This window comes from Ixodes scapularis, unplaced genomic scaffold (assembly GCF_016920785.2).
Source record: "Ixodes scapularis isolate PalLabHiFi unplaced genomic scaffold, ASM1692078v2 PGA_scaffold13__105_contigs__length_92229423, whole genome shotgun sequence".
NCBI classification, from domain to species: domain Eukaryota; kingdom Metazoa; phylum Arthropoda; class Arachnida; order Ixodida; family Ixodidae; genus Ixodes; species Ixodes scapularis.
Genome location: NW_024609839.1, coordinates 87,828,728 through 87,849,974, shown reverse-complemented (window position 1 = coordinate 87,849,974; position 21,247 = coordinate 87,828,728). Strand labels below are relative to the sequence as shown.

At 46.2% G+C, this 21,247-nt stretch overlaps 1 protein-coding gene across 1 annotated transcript in view; it reads left to right on the top strand.

The window, feature by feature from the left end:
• The window catches only part of LOC115326839, a 48,025-nt gene that overhangs the window by 7,201 nt on the left and 19,577 nt on the right, over positions 1-21,247 (top strand). Inside the window, exons 3-6 of the mRNA XM_040211345.3 lie at positions 659-741; positions 2,894-2,992; positions 4,074-4,181; positions 10,374-10,466. Coding sequence (XP_040067279.1) covers positions 659-741; positions 2,894-2,992; positions 4,074-4,181; positions 10,374-10,466 — 383 coding nt within the window. The remainder of the gene's footprint in view (positions 1-658; positions 742-2,893; positions 2,993-4,073; positions 4,182-10,373; positions 10,467-21,247) is intronic.

Genomic DNA, 21,247 nt, shown 5'->3' with positions numbered 1-21,247 from the left:
GATGTAGACCATCCTCTTGAAAAAAGTCGGTTGGAGGATTCCTTGGTGGAAAAGTTCTGGAAACAAAGCACACAGTTAGGAAGGGAAATGAAATTAGTAACGCTTACGAATAATTTTATTAGTTTCAAACGTAATCAGACTACTCTTGTGATTACCACCCAACACAAGTAATCAGAAGGTGAAAAATGTAGTCCAAAAATCAATCGATTAACAGTAATTTGATTACTTAGGATGAGTACCGTCTAAAGTTGGCTGCTTTCCGGGTCAAGACAAAATAAATCTCTAGATAAATATTTCGTCCTGTAAAAATTGTTTTTTTCTTTATTTGAGGAAAAATATTTTTTTATTCGGAGCTTTTCGTTGTTTTTGTTGTTGTCGTTATTTTTTCTTCTGATTTTCAGATAACCCGTTTGGGAGTTCATTTTCGGCGTTTACCGGTATACGCCTAAAACGCAGAACCATATATACACTAACTCAACCCTCTGACATCACGCCGCTGGGGTGGCGCTGCTGTCGGTACTGCGCATGCGGAGGCGCTTCCTCTCATGCAAATATGGTTTCTGCGCAGTGGCCAGGCCTGGTGTGGGCACTCGCGGACTTCTTTGTAAACAGCATGTTGGTCTCTATAATGCACTGTGCTTGTATAACCTTGTTACAGAATACACCTACTGCGTCATCTCCTTCTTGGCCTTCCATCTGGTGTACCTGGTGCCCGCCCTTCTCTTAATATGGGGAAACCGGGTAAGCCTTTATCTCCAACGCCGAAGATATCGCTCCATAAAGGGCACGAAGATTCTAAGAAATGATAGTATAGCGTGTTTTTTTTTTGTTTTTTTTTTCCCATTCCGATAACTGTACCCGATACTCCGTCGATACCTTTTGCGGGTGCATCGTATTGTAATGGGCTATCATTATCGCAGCGCAACTACTATGTACTAAAAGTGCACCTTTTATAGTCGGTGACCAGTTGAGAATGCAATAGATTATCCGCTTCTAACGCGAGATTTCTACATTCGATAAAACTTCGTCGTCTCCTGAGCACATGCTATCAAATCAAAGCATGTGGCTCCTCAATACTATGATAAATTTAAACAATTTCCATTTTACAGTATATACAAGATGGTTGCTTTAATTCGAACAGACTTACTGTTTAAAGGGAAGTGAACGGTACACGGATCCCGTCTCGACCGACGCTACGGGGAAGTATAACAGTTTATGCCTAAAATTTGTTCATTATCTTTTTAGTAACAGTTTGATGGATCGCGTTACAATTGCCGTCTTGATGGTAATTTATATTGGAGGATAAATCAATTGAAATGCTTTGCGAAAAAGCAATCGCCTTATGGGTATTTGTCGATAAGTTTTCGCGTTTTTGTCGCCTATCTGAAACTGGATGCAAGAAAAGCTCCGGGAGCCTTGTTCAGAAGCAAGCGTAAGAGAATGGCGTACACGTTTTTGCAACAAGTCATTATCTCGGCAGCGTGCCGTCGGCACGTCTATCAAGGGCGCGCTATCGAGATAGTGACGACGTGACTGAAATGACTGCGTCGCACTTATATGCGTTATTGAGGGCACGACTTCCGGTGCTCTTCCTGCGTCCGGTTTCAGAATCGGGAAACTAAACTGCTCATCGATGCACATCTCAAAACCCGATTCGCAGATTGTTCTAGATTTAGACTCTGTTAATGAGTTCCTTTCAAATAGCAATTGCAACATGATCTAACTAACAAATCAAATTAACGAATTTTAGCTGTTTACTCACCTTATCGTGACGCTTGTTCACCCGTATAGTTTCCTCCGAGCCCCATAAAAACACATAAAAAAAGTTACGGGCCACACTTTATAATGTTGACATTAAAACATTCACCGTAATGACAGGCCTTTTATTAATATAGTAAAACCAATTCTAACTCGAATACCTTAGGTCCCCTCTGGGGTTCGCTGATTTAGGTTAGGGAACGCGGTACGTTGATGCTTATCGGGCCTGTCTCATTTAAAAAAAGTTGGATATATATGTATGGATGCTAGTGGCCAAACTCTTAATATGGGGTGGTAGCTTGCGCCATCTATCCTAGAAACATTTACATCCCTTCCTTTTAAATTTAATTTTTTCTGTGACTTTTGTTTCGGTAAATCGTCTAAACCACCAATTTTCTGTAACATTACGCTTCTTTAGACCTTTCCCTCTAATATTCTAGCCTCCTCTTTGTGTCTGCAATATTTTTATCGCCCGTTCTTCCAACTTCGTCTGCACAACCCAGCGCTCCCGCAAGATACCTTACCCCTTCAGACAGCGCTGAACACGAAGCTCCGTGCACATCAAAACCATGTTTCTAAGTATCGCCGTCTATATGACCCACGGCGCACAATGTTTCTACCTCTTAAAATTTGACCTTATATTATAACTTATATTTTAGCCTCAAACAGTAAAGAGGTGCACAAGTAAAATATCAAGTACCTAAATTATCAAACCCTTCATTCATATCTTGTTTTCCCGACCTGCGCATTACCGAAATTTAATTTCCCTTGCATTCTCGCCTCTCACTTTTTTTTTTTGCTTTTTTTTTGTTGCTTTTTTTTTTTTTTTTTACTTTTTTTAGTTGAACTAGTCTAGCACCGTCACCAGTGTGTAGGTATTTAAATTTTGGCTTCCGGGTTCGGTTTCCCCAATTTGTGTTTGAAATTTCCATGTATAAGTCCTTCTATCTTTCTCTTTACCGTCTAACAAAGGTGCCCGGCCTATGTCCGATTGTAGCTAGGTCATTATTTACTCTGTAAAGAAGACATCTCTTTGACAGGGTCTTAATGTGATTATCTTGTTCCGGTGACGGGACAGCAAATACGGCCAAGTTTGCGTTTATTTCTAACATTCTGGTGCTGTTGTTACTTCCAGGGTAACAAGGTACTCGCGTTTCTCGTCTTCTCCATCACTAGCGCCGTGGCGCTTCTGCTGTCGATTGCAGTGACTGTCTACTTCCTTACTCAAAACTACGTAAGTAAAAAAAAAAAAAAAATCAATCCATGGTAGAATACTAGGTTACGCACGCATTTGTTTTCATTCCTGCAACACTGGTCTTGGATATATGTAATACATTAAAACTGATTTTGTGCTGTTAGGAAGCACTTCGTAAATTATGCTTAGATTCATTTTTAGCTTATTAGCCGTATATTAAATGTATACTTTTACTACGCACACTCAGGCTGGATCGACTTGAAGACCGCACCTCTAGGTTACGAGCACTAAAAGTATACCTCAAATACTAAAAAGCAAAAAATAAAAGATATTGTTGAATATACTTTGCATACCTCATAAGAGTATAAAATTAGTCTACTTCAGTGTCTGGTGTTACCAACGCCGGAACTCCGACCAGTTGTCCTTTTTTATGAAACGCAATAGCTGAAGGAAATTCAATGCGCCTTCGAAATACTCCTTATATGAATAGCTTACATTCGCTACAACTGATAACTGCAACTGCAATCAGCGTTGGTGGTTAAAATGGAGGCGCCAGACGCCATTTTCTGGCGAACTTACTTTTCGATGTCGAACAAATCTGACGACATATAATGTGGTAAAACAAATATGCAAGAAAACAACCCTGACACCCCTGACCTCCTCTAGCGCTAATCTTTGCACAGAAGGTTGCGTCATTGGGCGCCCTCTAGCAAAGGTCATTGAAGTAGCCATTTTCCGGGCAGTGGCTGGACTTTCATGGGCTATGACGTCACGCATTTCTGCGAAGGGAAAGGGCGCCGCGTGTGGTGCTGCGGGGCTTTTTCTAGGCCTAACGTTCCTGATTTGAGCATATTCTAAAGTCACTCCGGAACAGAGCAGCAGAAGGCCCTTATAGAACACAGACAGCATCAAAAGCAAGTGGAAGTTGGCGTTCCCTAGCTAGCAAATTCTCAATCCGCCTGAATTGGGACACATATTGCGCAGATCAGACATTTTAAGGGTCTTATTAGGCAAATACTCAAATCCAGACCGTTGTGTGTCGAGCTAGTTTCTAAATTGACGTACTACTGTCTTCAAGGCAGTAAGAAATTCGGATTGTTAACGCTCTGTTTCCTCTCAGAATAAAGCCTTCCTGATCATTTCCGCTCCGGAGGATCCTCAAGCGTTGCCTCATTTCCTGCTCTTCCTCTACTTTTCCCGGTACTTCTTTATCGGCTGGATCGCCAAGGTGAGTACGCGGATCTTCTCTTTTACGTTGACTATCCCAAACGCAAGCGCATATTCGCGACTCCAGCGGGCAAAATGGCGAACGAAAGGAGGTCGTTTTCGTCGTTCAGCCCACGGACCACCATATATATTTTTTGACGGCAGATTAAAATCGGTGTTACATAGGAAAGCAAAGAGATTTTTCGACGGTAGAGACCTCCTTCTAGTTTGTGCGTATGCATGACAAGGTGGAAGCATAAAAATATTTACTGGAAGCTATGTCTGTTTCTATGGTACCTACGGGAATCAAGCAGCGGTAGCAGACGACAGATTCGGAACGACCTCCCCTTCGGAGATTCTCGGCGTTGCCGCTACGCGGCGTCGGTTTCGCTGATGTTTGTAAGGTCAGAGCTTCTGCGAACGTTGAAGAAGGCTTCTTGGGACTGCTTCCTGAAAGGCAAAAGTCGCGTGAACGCTGTCTATCCTTCCGTCGGCGCAGCGACGATATTGGAAGCTGTGATATTTTGTTCAACCGCCCGATAAGGGCACGTAACATAGCCGATGGTGTCACGTAACATTAATAGAGAGTCTTAGTAGATCGTGTTTTCAGGTCCCGCCATTTGTAGCTGGAGCTTGCGCTGCCACTTCGATGCATGCTCTGAAGCGCGTGCCCGTTACGGTAGCGGGCCCTGGAAAACGACCTACTTAAGCTCCCTAAGAAAAAAAATCTTTATATTCGAAGAAAAAGGAACATTTACGCTGCAGCCTGTAGTATGTCTTCTTGAGATGTCCATACTGCTTACTAATATCAATAAATTACGCTGAAAGTTATAAAATATAAAAGACATTTAAAGGGAGAAAACACCGACACAAAGACGGACAACCACACACAACGTCTCAACGTCTCAACCAATCACGGCGTCGTGATAGCCGTCTTCTTTATTTCTTCTTTTTTTGACTAGTCTTGGATGTATTACGATTAAAGACATATCTTGCGAAACCTGAAATGTAAATAATAACTGAGATTATTATAAAAAAAAATATAGAGCTTATCTTTTATTTATCTGAAATAACATTCTATAATTTTAATATATTGGAAATATTGCTGTGGGAGCACTCTCAAAACATATTGAAACACATTTTGTGAATCGGTATTTTACGCCCAGCGATTACTCTATGCTGTCGTTAGGGTTTCCTCGTCTAAGCATTCAAAACATCAAAAAAGAAGATTTTGTAATTTTTTTTGTTATTTAGTTCTGCAGCGAACTATTAGGTATAGTCACTGAGAGAGCAAGAACGGTAGGACGTTACCTTGGAACGTCCGGTGAAAAGGAAAATAAAGTAAAAATTAAAACTAAATTTAAAAAAAAATTATTTTCATTTAATATGTTGTATGCGTAAAAATAACTTAGATAAGTGGGTAAATAGTCACGTGATAAAATATTTGAGAAAAGAAATATTGTGAACAACAACAAAAAAAATCACTGTCTTTTCAAACAAATTTTGTCGACAAGCGAGGCAATGCCAAGTCTGCTGCACCCTCTGCACCACGCATACTATGACGCAACGACGATCACACCGCATGCGGACATTTTTCCGATAAATGTAGCTAACTAATGTTCCCGCAAAATGTCTCCATAAATGTCACGGCGTGAAGTGACGTCACATTACGCCACGGCGTCACGTCGCACTCAACGTTACTAGATCAGCTCAGATGGACGCTGCTGCTTGCTCAGATCAGCACATCTAAGCAAGCAGCTCAGATCAGATCAGATCTGAGCAGCAGCTCAGATGGAGCTGCTGCTGCTGCTCAGATCAGATAAGATCTCAGCAGCAGCTCAGATGGACGCTGCTGCTTGCTCAGATCAGCAGATTTAAGCAAGCAGCTCAGATCACATCAGATCTGAGCAGCTGCTCAGATGGAGCTGCTGCTGCTGCTCAGATCAGATAAGATCTGAGCAGAAGCTCAGATGGACGCTGTTGCTTGCTCAGATCAGCAGATCTAAGCGAGCAGCTCAGATCAGCAGATCTAAGCAAGCAGCTCAGATCAGATCAGATCTGAGCAGAAGCTCAGATAGAGCTGCTGCTGCTGCTGAGATCAGATGGACGCCGCTGCTTGCACGAGCAGTAACCCCTCTTTCCCCACGGTTCGCGTTCCGTCGTTTGACGCACCTCCGTTTTGGGGATGGCCACTATAGAGTAACTTCAGCGTACCCTGATGAGGAATGCATATATATTAAGGCACAGCCTCGATCAAGATCACCTATTTCTTTCTAGTCCCCATATCCCTTTCTTTTCATAAAATAAAAGATTTCCTCAACAACAACAACTTGATGCTGCTTGACCTCACGCTCTAAAAAATATCTGGTCGTAAAACAACTCTTAGGGGTTCTTCGGCTTGTCCATATTTCTCAACCTAAAATGTTCTTTTAAGCACTCCCTAAAAGGGTTCTTTGTGAAAAACCCTAAAAGGGGTTCTTTTAAGCTCTTTTTTTAATCCAGTTGCTCTTCTAGTGCGCCAGGGGGCGATGGTGCTCGAGGCGAAACCGTTCTGCAGGAGCTGAAAGAGGTCTTGGGGCGTCGAAGAACCTTTTCAAGAACGGACTTTTTTTAGAGTGCATATACTCTACGCAATAGACAGTTTTTGAGCCCCTTCGCGGGAGTTGAGCTAATCTAGTGACCTTGGTTGGACTAGGACGTCACTGTTGCGACGACCCTACATGAAAAAATATCAATAATGGAAAGAACACAAAACAAGGACGGACAAAACGACTTCCCACTTCCTCCCATCATTTATATTCTCCTTACCAGCACGCTGTCCATTCTAAATCCTGCATTAAACGTACAGGAAGATCCGCGGCGAAATTTCGTAAGCAACTGCTACCTAAAAAAAAAAAAAGAAAAAACGTTGCCGTGTGTAGGCAATAAATCGTTCGACGCCCGTTCTAAAGAGCCAATCGATAACAGTTAGGACAGCTTCGTTCCACAGGTAACCGACAGCCTAAATTACTTCCAACTTTTGAGGAGGATAGGTAAGTTTGCATGGCAGGGCGATAAGAGGGCTGTCCTGGATCCACGGACGGAGTGTCGTTATATCTTCTCTTTCCAAGTCCGCCCATACCCGAGGGCCTGCACGTGTATACTCCGTTGGGCCCTTAAGCTGACAGTGCGGTGGAAGCTACGTACTCGTTGGACCAGTCATACGCCTGCCTTTCGTCACGTGATCACCCTCCTGCTCATACCCAGGCGCACAGTGGGATCGGGTACTAAAGCGGAGGGCGGCTGCTTATCTGGCGAGCGCGTAGCTCCCACTGCACTGTCAGCTGCGGGCTGAGCGGAGTGCAGGGCCTGACGCAAGAGGTTCGCTTTCATCTCAGAAAACTTGAACCATTTTTTTTACGATTATTTTTTTCTATTCTCGAGCCACGCGTGAACGCGATCCGAGCCCCGAGAACGCTTCGGTTCCACGTCGGCCCTCATCCGGAAGTTCCTTCCCGAGAAGGAACCCTTTTCATGTCGTCTTGCGAGAACTCGTACTCTCCGAAGATACAAAAATAAAGGCGAAACTGAAACTAGTCGGTAAACAGGTTCGTGAAAAAAAAAGAAGAAAAAAGTCACTATATGCAATGACACGCTGCGCATTCATACATAAATACAATATCCGTTCTGTTGACATAACAACAAAAAAAAAAAAAAAAAGAGCGGCGGGGGAATTTAGGGTGTCTTGGGATCTTTAGCGTCGAGACTTCTCCACTTAAGGTGTTCGAATAAGCGTAACAATACTGAGAAGAAAAAGTCAGCAAAAGTTACACTGTTGTCATCTGTGCTGGAGGTGGAAGAATCTCGGAAGTGGGAGTGATCGCGAAAAATTTCGAAAATAGAGGCGATTAGGATACGTTTGGCATTCAAATGAGCACCGGAGTTCTCCGAGTTTGCCCTGAATTATTTCTTTTTCTCCTTAGCTTATATTGGTATAACCGCGGCCGTAACTTTTCGGCGCAAGTGGGTGGGAAACCGACCGAGCTCGCATAAATGTTTGGCGCATTAAAATAATGTCTTGGGATTTTTTGCCCTGTCGTTATCTTTTCTTTTTTCTCTGTCTGTTGTTTGTTTTTTTGTTTGTTCCCCGAACTTTTTTGCGGTTTATTTTGAAAACGACCGCGCACTTGGTTCGCCATGGATTTCAAAATTAGTTCGTGTACGCTAGAGGCTGTGCAAAAGATATCCACTAAAAACGCTAAAAGAAAAGTTTGGGGGACCACCGCAATTAGACAGGCCTTCAATCACCCCTGACTGGAGAATTAATGTAACTGAAATAGGGCTTAAATAATTAAAGTACGACCAACCAAATCCTAAAAATAGAGGCCCTCGATTCGAGGCCTACTCGACCCTTCTTCGGGGGTGACTATGGCGATGGCCGTTGAGCAGCAGTATTTTTCCATCTTCCTTTGCCTTTGCCATAGACTGCTGGCAGAGCACCGAAGCGCCTATTTACGTTTTCTGGCGTCGTTTGGATATGCCAGGATTCAATGAAAAGTCTATACGCCGGGGGTGAGTCTCCGCGTCGATGACGCTGTTGTTGGAGGCGATACCGTGGTTCTGACGTCGCAGTGCTCATCGACTGCGCTGCACTCGTGGTCGAACTTCCGCACGTCGTTTTTGCGTTCGGATTCTTTCACTCAAGTTTTAAGTAACGCCGATGTGGGTGGCTGGGGGGAGTCCGCATAAGGAATCTCATAAACAACGCCTCGCGTTCTTTTTTATTTCGGCGGGGGTCTTTTGGACGAGGCACGAGCCTTCCAAGCATGGACGTCTGCTTGTGGGCCACGTTGACTCCTTCGTTGGCTAGCACGTGCGCCAGTGCTTCGCTCGCTCTTTTGATGTAGGGTACGCAAACGCGCGAGGTTTGAGCGAGGCAGGCCTACCTGCCTGTGGCTGCTGGTGGCAATGATCTCAGGTTTGACAACGGGCAACGCGGCGAATAACGGGGCTCGTGCACCCCTTCAGTCTAAAAAAAAAGGGTATCACCTTACACCCTTTTGTCCCATATAATACACCCCAAAACTTCATTTCGACGTACAGCGCCCTAGAGTCGAACAGACGGCACGAAATTTTACCAGGGGCTTGATAACGGTGCAATATAACTTATTAAATTGCTAAAGCACGTATCAAAGACCAAAGAAATAAAACATGAAGCTTTTGCAGTGCGGCCAAGAAAACTCCGATAATCTTTTTTGTAGTCAATAATACGTGCATCAGCTATCTTAATAAACTGTACCACACAGCTATCAAGCCCCTCGTAAACTTTGGGGCCGCCTGTTCGATTATGGGGCGCTGTACGTCGAATTGAAATTTTGGGGTGTATTATATGGGACAAGGGGTGTAATAATACACCTTTTTTTCTGAGAGTGAATTCTTCTTTAGATCAGCACGGACGATTTGCTCTCCTTTTCTGCTGTCCGTTTCAGGCGACCATATATGCGGAGCGCAAGTTCGTCTGCTTCTTTTGCAGGGGTTGTGGTGACGTCAGAACGCCGATCTCCAGTCGAGTCTGATTGGAAGGATGGTGGCCAGACTTGAAAGCAAGCTACCTTGACGTCTACCCACTATCCTTCAATCAGAGCCAATCAGGGCTCGGCGTTCTGACGTCACACCAATCTCCGCGCAAGAAGCAGACGAACTTGCGCTCCGTATAGTCTTCGACCTACACAACAGTGTACTGACCACCCAAGCTTTGTGACAGGCCGAAATCATATGTGCGAAATCATATAAGCACGCTATCTTCTGGAAATGGCACTGCCAGACTTAAATCACTCTTACGATAAAAGATTGATGAGTAGAAAATTAGAAAATATGCGTGAACCGGAAGTGAGACGGGGCTACCCAACAGATGACGCCACTGAGTCTGTTGCCAAACAAAACAGGGCAAAAAGACCCGATGATATTTATTCGAACAGTCACGATGTATCCCCGAGTAAACCGTTAAAAAAGGGCGATTAGAAGGCTCTGTCCAGAGCTCCTGACGAAAGGTTAGGAAGGCTCGGACATTTCTGGTCAGCATGGCAAGACCAGTCAGTAACTGAAGGTTTATTTTTTACTCTAGCCTTTATAACTAGCGCTCATCCTGTAACTATAAATATTGCACGATATTGTACAGTAATATATCGTAAATACTGTCGAGCGCTGCATTAATTCTAGTTCTTTTTTTTTTCAGTTGGCCTTTATTATGTGCACTGGCATGCGAAGACGGGAAATCGAGGAAGACAAGGACGTGGATATTCAGACCGCCGTGGACAAAGCCTTCAAGGTAAAACGCTCCGCTTCCACCCTCCGGCAACGCCAGCGATCGATGGCTGCGCGCGCCTAAAGACAGCTACGCTTGAAAGAATTTCAATTAACGCTTTTTGAGAACTGTCGGAGCCATCTCCGTTTTAAGACCCTACAAAGTGGATTCATATTCTCAGCCCCTTCTTAGGGACCCTCCAAGCATGCTTACTCGCAACACTAATTATTAAACGCGGAAGTGTAAGGCTTGCTTCTAAAGCTGGTTTGTAAAACGCATCAGTAAAAAAAGAGAAAAAAAAACTATCCAATTTATTTTTATTATGCTTGGAGCGCTGCTTCACGGGCACTCAAAAAGCCTTCAGACAGGACTCTCTTAAAGAATCGGCGAATCAGCTCACGATCGCGATTCTGCACATGCCCATCGGCATGCGCTGAACGAGGAGTTTTTTTAAGCTATTGTCTTGTAAAATTTTGTATTAGAAAAAAGTGTATGTTCATTGCTTTTAGGAATATCATTCGCACAATATCCTAATTTTTAATCCTCCACCGCAACAAGTAATTCAATTTTAAACAGAGCCCAACTGCTCAGATTGCACCCGTAAAACAGACAGCGTGTTCGTTGGCAACAGCGAAAGCTCTGACGTAACATCAGGCAAAAAGTTATCCCCCACAGCTCTTGACTGCTGTTTCAGTCAAATAACTTCGTTCTAAGAAAGAGAAAATTTACGGTATTGAATGAAGCTCAATTCTTCGTCAACGATCTTTGTACGCGCCATCAACCATTCTGATCAAAACCGGAAATAAGTCAACGCCCGCGACTCTGACGTTCTCATGCCTGAAGTGACGTCACGACACGACCAGCCAGGCACACTTGTTAAATTTGGCGTGAAGTTTCCTATTTATGTTCATAAATGATTTAACGAATATTCGGCCGTCTTTTAATGAAATAAGGATCACATCTGACTAAATTTAGGCCCTCTCAACAAAACCAGCGCAAAAAAAAAAAAAAAAAAAAAACTTAGTAACTTATGGATATCATCGGACAATCTCTTTTAAGAGAGTTCGTCCAAACACTTTTAAGGTGCCCGTAAAAGAGGCCTATTAGTATGTGTAACGCAACTCCGACACTAGATACTACCGGAAGTGTTGATCGACTAATACCAATTATTATTGGCATTTCAAACAATAATCTATGGTTTTTTCCACGCGTCGAGTTCCTTTCGAACATGTTAGGATCGAATAATGATTGATTGTACAGTATAAATAGGTGCCGGAGTGATCTCCCTACCTCCGCACGAGGGAGATCACGATGTACGCCGTAGAGTTCAACGCAAACAACTTGGGGACGACCCCAAGCCAGCCTCCGCGTAGTCGATACATTTTTCATCCGGGGTCATGGTGTATACTTGAAACTTCAGCTACAATTCCACTACTGTCCCGTATTCATAATAGAGCCCCTATAGATAGGCTAGGCTTCAGAGTCACGTCAGCCATCTTGGTTCGTAAAGAAATATCCTTACCGGTTATCTAAGGCTTTATCTTAAATCCCGGTAAACGCTCTTCCATCATTCACAAATATCAAAACGGTTCGCGACAGAGAAAAATAATATCGACGGACATTCTTGACACGGCATCCAAAGCTCAGGGGGTCACATTTTGGAATCGTGACGGTCTCCAATTGCGCTCGCTCCGTACGCAGTTGACACCAAGATGGCGGCGCTCGCAACGCGGTCGGGGAATGGCATGTCGTGACTCTAAGCCTAGCTGAGTGGCTGTAATTCACACTAACCGCTCGTAAAGAAGTTTTAGTAAGTGCCCCATTAGTCACCCCGGCTTCAAATTATTATTTGCTCTGTTGCTGCTTTACTTTTTTTTTCTTCTTCCTCTCTCAATCTCTCTTCCCAATGTTTCCAATTTGTGCATGTTCATTTTCTTTGTTTCCCCTCGAAGAGAAAGTCCATCATCCGTGCGTGGAGCGGTCGTCGCAAGCGTTTGGTAAACTTTATGTTTTGATACAATAGTTTGTTGCAGGTTAAGAAGGTAGGAAGAGGGAAAGGCAGGTGGGAGAGGAGGAAGCAGACGCAACGCTGGCGAGGTGATGAGGTTTCCCCCTCTCCCGCCATCGTTGCGTTCATTTCCTTCTCTCTCACCTTCCATTCCCTCGCCCCACCTTCTCGAGTTGTCACCGACTATAGTTTGCATTGTTCAAAGCAAAAAAAAAAAAACGGTTGGTTTTGTTTTTGTTTCTAACATTTTATGTTCTATCCTCATGTCTGTGTTTTTCAGGTGTCTGGTTTTGTTATTTATTACGGTATTGATTAGCATTCTGACTTTCATTGTTTGTTTGTTTTTTTTGCAGAAAAATACAAAAATTAGTAAGCATCACTGATTCTCGAACAATCATTTCAATTAGGCTGTGTTAACTAGAGGAGTCCGCTAACGTGCGTATGCTACATAAAGCTGTATGTCTGCACGGTGACCAGTTCATGGAATTCGCTTAGTTCGGCTCAAAAAGCAACTGTCGGTGTTTCCCATCAGCGCCGCCGTTCAGCATTAAACAATGGTGCCATCTGACAGCGTGGCGTCACGTGACCTCACGGTGTCGCGTGACGTAAGGTGGCACCCATACGTCACCTCAAATTATGATGCCGTGTGGCACCGTCACGTGACTGTGACGTCACTGTGTCGTGTGATAACATCGACGACGGTCGCCCTGTAGCCTCTCGAGTGGGGAAAGAGCCCGTAACAGCCATTGCTGTGAAACACCGGATCGTAGGTTGCCGATTTGGGAATGATTGTGCTATAAAATAGTTGACGTGGCTGGTCACGGGTAAGAGAGAGCGATGTACGGATCTAACTTTATGCCTGCGGTAAATATTGTCACTCGCTCTTCCTGTTCTTCGCAAAAAAAAAAAAAAAAAGTCTTATAAACAACGAGATTAGTGCCCAAAAGCTTCTCTATGACAACATTTTATGGTGATCACATAGGCAAAATAAAAGGTAATAAATGAATATTAATACATTTTCTCTACATGATCGTGTTAATAGGGACAGAAAAGAAGTAGGGAAACCCAAAGCTCTCATGTATACTCCGTTTCGCTTAACTTCGACCGTAGCCCACGCTGCGGTCCGATGGAGCCAAAAAACAGTTTTAGGGAAGCGTTTTTCCGCATCCAAGACGATTCGATGGGCCCTCCGGTACAAACTGCGCACCCGCGAGCCTTCTGCGGTTGCACATGCGCACTTCGCTTTGGAGGGCCCATCGTACTGCTTAGGACGTGAAAAAACAGTTCCCTAAAACTCTCTATACTTCATTTCAGCTTAAGTCCGAGCGCGGGCGATGTTACGAGTCGAAGGGCCAATCAAACAGCGAAAGAGGCACAACGTCACGGCGAGCTCTGCAGTTGAAAGGCGGGATTCGCCGTCTCTCTGTGCGTACTCCTCCAGCCGGCTAGTAGCGCAGAGAGCACCCCTTGACGTTGCGCTTTTTGCGCTGTTTGATTGGTTCTTCGGCTCATAACATCGTCCGCGCTCGGACATCAGGTGAAACGAAGTATAGCCAAGCAGCACCAAAACTGCATTGTCACCGCGTTCGTTGCCATGACCGGTTGAACCGATCGTGCACAGAAGAAAGCACGTGAATCGCTGCGCAGTCATTAAATACGTGATTGGTTTGGTCGTTGATAGTAAACGCACAAAGGTGATGAGCGCAGGCCTGTGACGATGCATTTTTGGCCCTGCTTGATCGGTTTCATCGGATTGCAGTGTCGGTTACGGTCGGCCCTAAAGTGAAACGGAGTTTTTTGCTCTTCTATAGACCGCTTTCGTGTGACATTGCCACGTTGAAATACGACGCAGTTGGGTTGGGCGACAAAAACTAAGTAGTTTAAGCGTAACTATACAATGAAGATAAGATGGCATATATAAGAGAAAAGTAGAACTATTTGGCATGCGAACACGTTGAATTCTAGCACCTCCCAATCGACAAATGGATTTTCTATTTTGGCCCAACAATCGGCTACGTCAAAACTCAACATGTCGGCCGCCCCGAAAAAAAAAAGATCAGTCTATACAACCTTTTTGGCGCTTCTCACCCCGGCCAGAAATGAAGATGTTAGCGGCGTTCAATATTCCACAGAAGTGATCCACTGCGCATGCTTTGGACAGCCCGGTAGGCAAGAATGTCAGCACAAAAAAAAAGTGGAAGCCGTTTACAAATCCCTGTAACGCCGAATTGGAGCGCAGCTCTTGAGGAGGAGGAGTGAAGGGTACTGAGGGGAGGGTAGACCCCTCCCCCTTCTCCTCCTCCTCCCCTCATTCTTTAATATGCTCCGGGGGGGGTGTCACGTGACTTCGGGGAGGGGGTCACGTGACCTCGGGGAGGCGTGACCTGGGGGTGACCTCAAGGCCACGTGACCCCAAAGGTGACCCCCACGTGACCTTGGGGGTCACGTGACCTGGAGGGGTCACGTGACCTCGGGGGTCACGTGACCTCAGAGGGGTCACGTGACCTCAGAGGGGTCACGTGACCTGGGGGTCACGTGACCTTGAGATGACCTTGTGTGGTGATTTCGGACTTCAATGTAGAAGAAAAAAGAGGACGACGACGAAAAGGAATGCTGATGTGGCTGGTTGACTGTGTGTTTGTGTGCACGGGGAAAATTTGGCGCGAGTGGCGGGTGGTGGAAAAAGAAGAAGTTGAGGGAGGCCTGGAGGTGACCGAACAGGACAAGCGAGCAGGATCTGGTGGACGAAAAAACCGACCCGCAACGATAGGCGTGGTCGGCACGGCTTCAGTTCGTCGTCCACAAACACAGGCCTGGTCAGCGGGCCTCCGAGGCTGCCCTGCCGCTACTTCAGGCCACACTCTTCAAGCCACCCCGTCGTCCACTACCCAGCCCCAACGCGCCAATCTACCTGGCATCAAGACTTCGGCGTGCCAACCATGATCAGAACTCAGACCCGCTTCACGGACTATGTGAAGTACTCCTCTTTAATTACCCTTTAAGTGCTAGATTTTCCGATAATTAATTTTTTTGAATTTTCTCATTCTCTAGTGTTTAACGCTTTAATATATTTTCGTACTGGCCCAAAGATGTCGTCTCTTTGTCCATGCTCTTCGCGCCGCACACCCACGCAAGCGTGAACGCGGTCCACTACATATCTGGCGTCCGCGACAGGACCTTGCTCTTAACTGACACCCTAAAGAGCTTCACCTTGCGAATCGGTGCGACGGCTGAGAATGGATACCGAGAAATTAATGAAGGTTGGCCAGGAGTTGGGGTTGTCTGGGGCAGCTTTGAAACAATGGATGGATGAAGAGCGAGTGCGCGAGAGGGACCAGCGTACAGCAGAACGCGAGGCTACTAAAGAAGCAGAAGCCCTTGCTCGGGCTCGCTTAGACGCGGATGACCATACTCGTGCGCGCCTAGAAGCAGAACGTGCGGTACTGGAGCTTCAATTACGTTTACAGGAGCGACGAGAAAGTGCCGTAGAGGGAATTCCGAACGAGTCTGGTGCGGGTACACCTGCTGGCTTTGTGCAGGGGTACCGGAGCCCACACAAGCTTATCCCCGTTTTCAATGAGAAACGCGACGAGCTTGACGCCTACATCCAACGATTCGAGCGGGTGGCAACGTGCCAAGAGTGGCCACAGGATAAATGGGCCTTGTCCCTGAGTCTATGCTTGACAGGGGAGGCATTAAGTGTAGTCGGACGCATGGCTGCTGACGCTGCTACAAACTACACTGTGCTTAAGCAGACTCTTCTCCAACGATTTCGGTATACGGAAGAAGGGTACCGCGCCAAGTTCAGAGAGGCAAGACCAGAGGAGGCGGAAACAGGCAGACAGTTTACTGGTCGTCTGTTGGGATATTTTGACCATTGGCAAGAAATGGCCAAAACGGAGCGTACCTACGACGCACTCCGGGACAAAATAGTGTCAGAACAGTTTCTCAAGAGATGTCACGAAAAACTGACCATCTTTTTAAGGGAAATAGGCTGCCAAGGACTTGACAAGTTGGCGGAAGCTGCCGATCATTATCTTGAGGCTCAAGGACTAGTCCATCTTGGCAGAACAAATAAGGAACAAGAGGCGAAGCCACTGGGGAAAGCGAAGATTTCTAAACCTCCAGATGCAACGGGGAGACCCGCCTGTTTCCTTTGCAACAAACAAGGTCATCGTGCAGCAGACTGTTGGTCCAAGTCAAGAGGATCCAACCCAAAGTTGACTGTTTGCTGGAAATGTCGCAAAACCGGGCATAAAACAGAGTCTTGCCCTAACAAGACAGACGCGGGTGGACAAGCATCGTGTTCCCTGGCGCCTCAGAATGAGCCAGGGAAAGTTGGTTTGGACATTCATTCCCTTAAAAGAAATGTGAAAGCAGAGCAGGATGAACAAAGAATCGATGTTCAAACAGATGGCATGCCAACGGCTGAAGGACTGCTTGAACGACAGCCTGTCATTGTACTGCGTGATTCAGGATGCAACTCGGTCATCGTAAAGCGATCTCTGGTTCCTGATGACAAACTGACAGGAAGGAGTCGATCGATCTACCTTCTCGACCGGACAGTTCGATGCCTACCTGAAGCGGAAGTGGACATCGACTCTCCTTATTTCACGGGCACAGTAAGGGCAACCTGCATGGAAAGACCGCTGTATGATGTCGTCTTGGGCAACATCGATGGCGTACGGGATGCTTCTGCTCCTGATGTCAAGTGGAGAGCAGACCAGAAATTTCTTCCCCTGCAAGAAAAGCCCCACGAAAAAGACGAAATCTTGGGCAATCAACGAATTTGGACAGGGACGACCTCCTCACCGAGCTCCGGAGAGCAGAAAGGCGAGCTTCAGGCTAGTGTCGTAACGATGCGAACCTCGGCGACAACTGCTGGGCTACCAGTTGCAGAAATAAATCCACTGGACATCAACCCGGCGGAGCTAAGCGCCAAGCAAAAGCAAGATGCTACACTCAAAAGATGCTTTGAAGCAGTGGGAAGCAAGGTTGCCTCAAGATCAGCCGACATCGACTTCGTGCTGATGAACGGGATTCTTTTTCGACGATACAGACTTCCATCGCAAAAGGAAATGGAACAACTCGTTGTCCCAACTGGCCTCCGAACATTCGTTCTAAAAATGGCACACGAAGGAATACTATCTGGACATCAAGGAATCAAAAGAACGACAGATCGAGTGCTCGAAGAGTTTTACTGGCCAGGGGTACAAGGGGATGTCACGCGGTTTGTGAAATCATGCGACATCTGCCAAAGAACCGTTCCAAAACACTTGGTAGGCCGCGTGCCTTTGGGAAACATGCCCGTGATCGAGACGCCTTTTCAACGGGTAGCAATTGACATCGTGGGACCACTGTCACCAACCTCAGAGAAGGGCAACCGTTACGTACTAACCATGGTGGACTACTCGACCCGCTATCCTGATGCAGTTGCCCTGCCAAGCATCGAGACGGAGAGGATTGCGGAAGCTCTCCTCGAGATGTTTTCACGCGTGGGATTTCCTAGAGAAATCATCAGCGATCGGGGCAAATCATTCACATCCGGACTCATGAAGGAGTTTAGTCGTCTCCTCTCGTTTAAGCAGATGCCAACCACGCCGTATCATCCCATGGCCAACGGCCTCGTGGAACGGTTTAATGGCACGCTAAAACAAATGATACGACGAATGTGTCAAGAGAGCCCGAAAAGATGGGACCGATACTTGGCACCACTACTATTCGCGTATCGCGAAGTGCCGCAGGCCAGTGTTGGGTTTGCGCCATTTGATCTCCTGTATGGCAGGTACGTCCGAGGACCGATGGCCATATTAAAGGAAATCTGGACAGGAGAGCACCTTGACGAAAACACGAAGACCTCGTACGGCTACATGGTCGAGCTCCGCCAGCGCTTGGAAGACACTTGCCGGATAGCACAGGAGCAGCTCAGAAAGGCGAAGATAGTACAGAAGAAGTACTACGACAAGAAGACGAGAGTGCGCCAGCTAGCTGTTGGAGACAAGGTTCTACTTCTTCTCCCCTCCGAGAACAACAAGCTGATCCTGACCTGGAAGGGCCCCTTCAAGGTTTTGGAGAGAAGAAATGACATCGACTACGTCATTGATCTGGGAACAAGAAGTAGCCTATTCCATATTAACATGCTGAAAAAGTACGAAGAGAGACCGGTTTCTAACCAACCACCGCAGCATGCCTCAGTCGCGGTCCAGCACGAGGAAGTAGAGGAAGAGGACATACCTTCTGTGACACTCCACAAGAAGGAAACTCACCAGGATGTGAAAGTCTCGAACGACCTAACAGCCTCTCAACAAGCGCAGGTGTCTATCCTCTTGGCTGCGCACAAGGAAAGCTTCACAGATGTCCCAGGAAAGACCTGCCTGGTGGAGTGCAAACTGAAGACCACCACCGACATTCCTATTCGAGTACAACCATACCCGATACCGTTCGCTATCCAAGAAGCGGTGCAGGAGGAAGTCCAAGAAATGTTACAGCGGGGAATAATTGAACCCTCCGAATCGCCGTACCAATCTCCCATAGTGGTGGTAAAGAAAAAGGATGAATCAATGCGGCTGTGCATTGATTTCAGGCAATTGAACAAGGTCCTCGTCCCCGACAATGAACCCATCCCAAGGGTGGACATGATGTTCGCTAAGTTGGGAAGCAGCCGATACTTCTCAAAGTTCGACTTTTCGAAAGGTTATTGGCAGGTGCCGATGCACGAAGGGTCAAAGCAAATGACAGCTTTCCCTACGGCTTCGGGACTTTTCCAGTTTCGATTTATGCCTTTTGGGATCAAGACTGCACCGGCAGTGTTTACCCGGCTCATGAGGAAGGTGGTCCAAGGCCTGCCAAACATCTACCACTATTTTGACGACGTCCTCATCGCCACTGAAAACTGGGAAGAGCACCTGGAAACACTCAAGTCATTCTTTCAGCGGGTGAGAGATGCTGGTTTGACGATACGGCCAACGAAGAGCGAAGTCGGCTTTGCATCAGTCAAGTTCCTCGGTCACATCATTGGACATAACCTCCTGCAACCGCAAATCGAGACGCTAAAAAAGATTCAAGTGGCCGAGCCACCCGAGACAAAAAAGGGCGTCCGCTCGTTTCTTGGCCTGACAGGCTACTACAGAGATTTCGTTCCGCAATACTCTGAAATTTCACAACCCCTAACGGAGTTGACACGAAAAAGGGCCCCGAACAAAGTGAGTTGGGGGAGAAAGGAACAACACGCTTTTGAGAAACTGAAAGAAGTACTGTCGAGCCGACCCATCTTAAGGGCACCAAACTTTTCTGAATCTTTCGTGCTTAGTACGGATGCGTCATCCACAAGCGTGGGGGCGGTTCTCATGCAGCGGCATAATGGAATACTCCATCCTGTAGCTTACGCGAATCGTAAACTGCTACCTCGTGAAGCCGGCTATTCAACGATAGAGCGAGAAGGCCTGGCACTGATATGGGCAGTTAAAAAATTTCATGTGTACTTGTACGGGAAGCCATTCATTCTGCAAAGCGACCATCAGCCTTTATTGTACATAAACTCTGCAAAGCACATCAACAGCCGTGTGCTACGTTGGAGCTTGACGCTCATGGAGTACGACTTTACAGTCGAATATATCAAGGGCTGTGAAAATGTGGGCGCCGATTATATGAGTCGCATGTCTGTTAAATAAGAATCTCAACTTTCTTATTATTCTTTGTAGTGATGCATTGTGTACAATAGTCAAAACAGTTATTTTTTTCTTATGAGTGTAACGTGATTATGACAAGGTTGTTGAATCAATTACTTTGCATATGTTTGTGTGTGGGAGAAACCAAAAGTTTGAACGAACCAGATGTCAAATGTGTAAACTGTAATATAGTTTGTGGACAAGTTTTTTTTTTCTTTTTTTTTTTTTTTTTGTTATGTAGTAGACATTGTTTGACCGAAACAACGCTCTTAAGTGAGGGGTAATTGTGGTGATTTCGGACTTCAATGTAGAAGAAAAAAGAGGACGACGACGAAAAGGAATGCTGATGTGGCTGGTTGACTGTGTGTTTGTGTGCACGGGGAAAATTTGGCGCGAGTGGCGGGTGGTGGAAAAAGAAGAAGTTGAGGGAGGCCTGGAGGTGACCGAACAGGACAAGCGAGCAGGATCTGGTGGACGAAAAAACCGACCCGCAACGATAGGCGTGGTCGGCACGGCTTCAGTTCGTCGTCCACAAACACAGGCCTGGTCAGCGGGCCTCCGAGGCTGCCCTGCCGCTACTTCAGGCCACACTCTTCAAGCCACCCCGTCGTCCACTACCCAGCCCCAACGCGCCAATCTACCTGGCATCAAGACTTCGGCGTGCCAACCATGATCAGAACTCAGACCCGCTTCACGGACTATGTGAAGTACTCCTCTTTAATTACCCTTTAAGTGCTAGATTTTCCGATAATTAATTTTTTTGAATTTTCTCATTCTCTAGTGTTTAACGCTTTAATATATTTTCGTACTGGCCCAAAGATGTCGTCTCTTTGTCCATGCTCTTCGCGCCGCACACCCACGCAAGCGTGAACGCGGTCCACTACACCTTGGAAGGGGTCACGTGACCTTGGGGGTCACGTGACCTTGGGGAGGCGACCACGTGACCTCGGGGGTCACGTGACCTCAGAGGGGTCACGTGACTTGGGGGTCACGTGACCTTCAAAGGGTCACGTGGGGTCATGTTGGGGTCACGTGACCTTGAGATGACCTTGGAAGGGGTCACGTGACCTCGAGGGGTCACGTGACCTTCAGGGGGTCACGTGGGGTCACGTTACCTTGAGATGACCTTG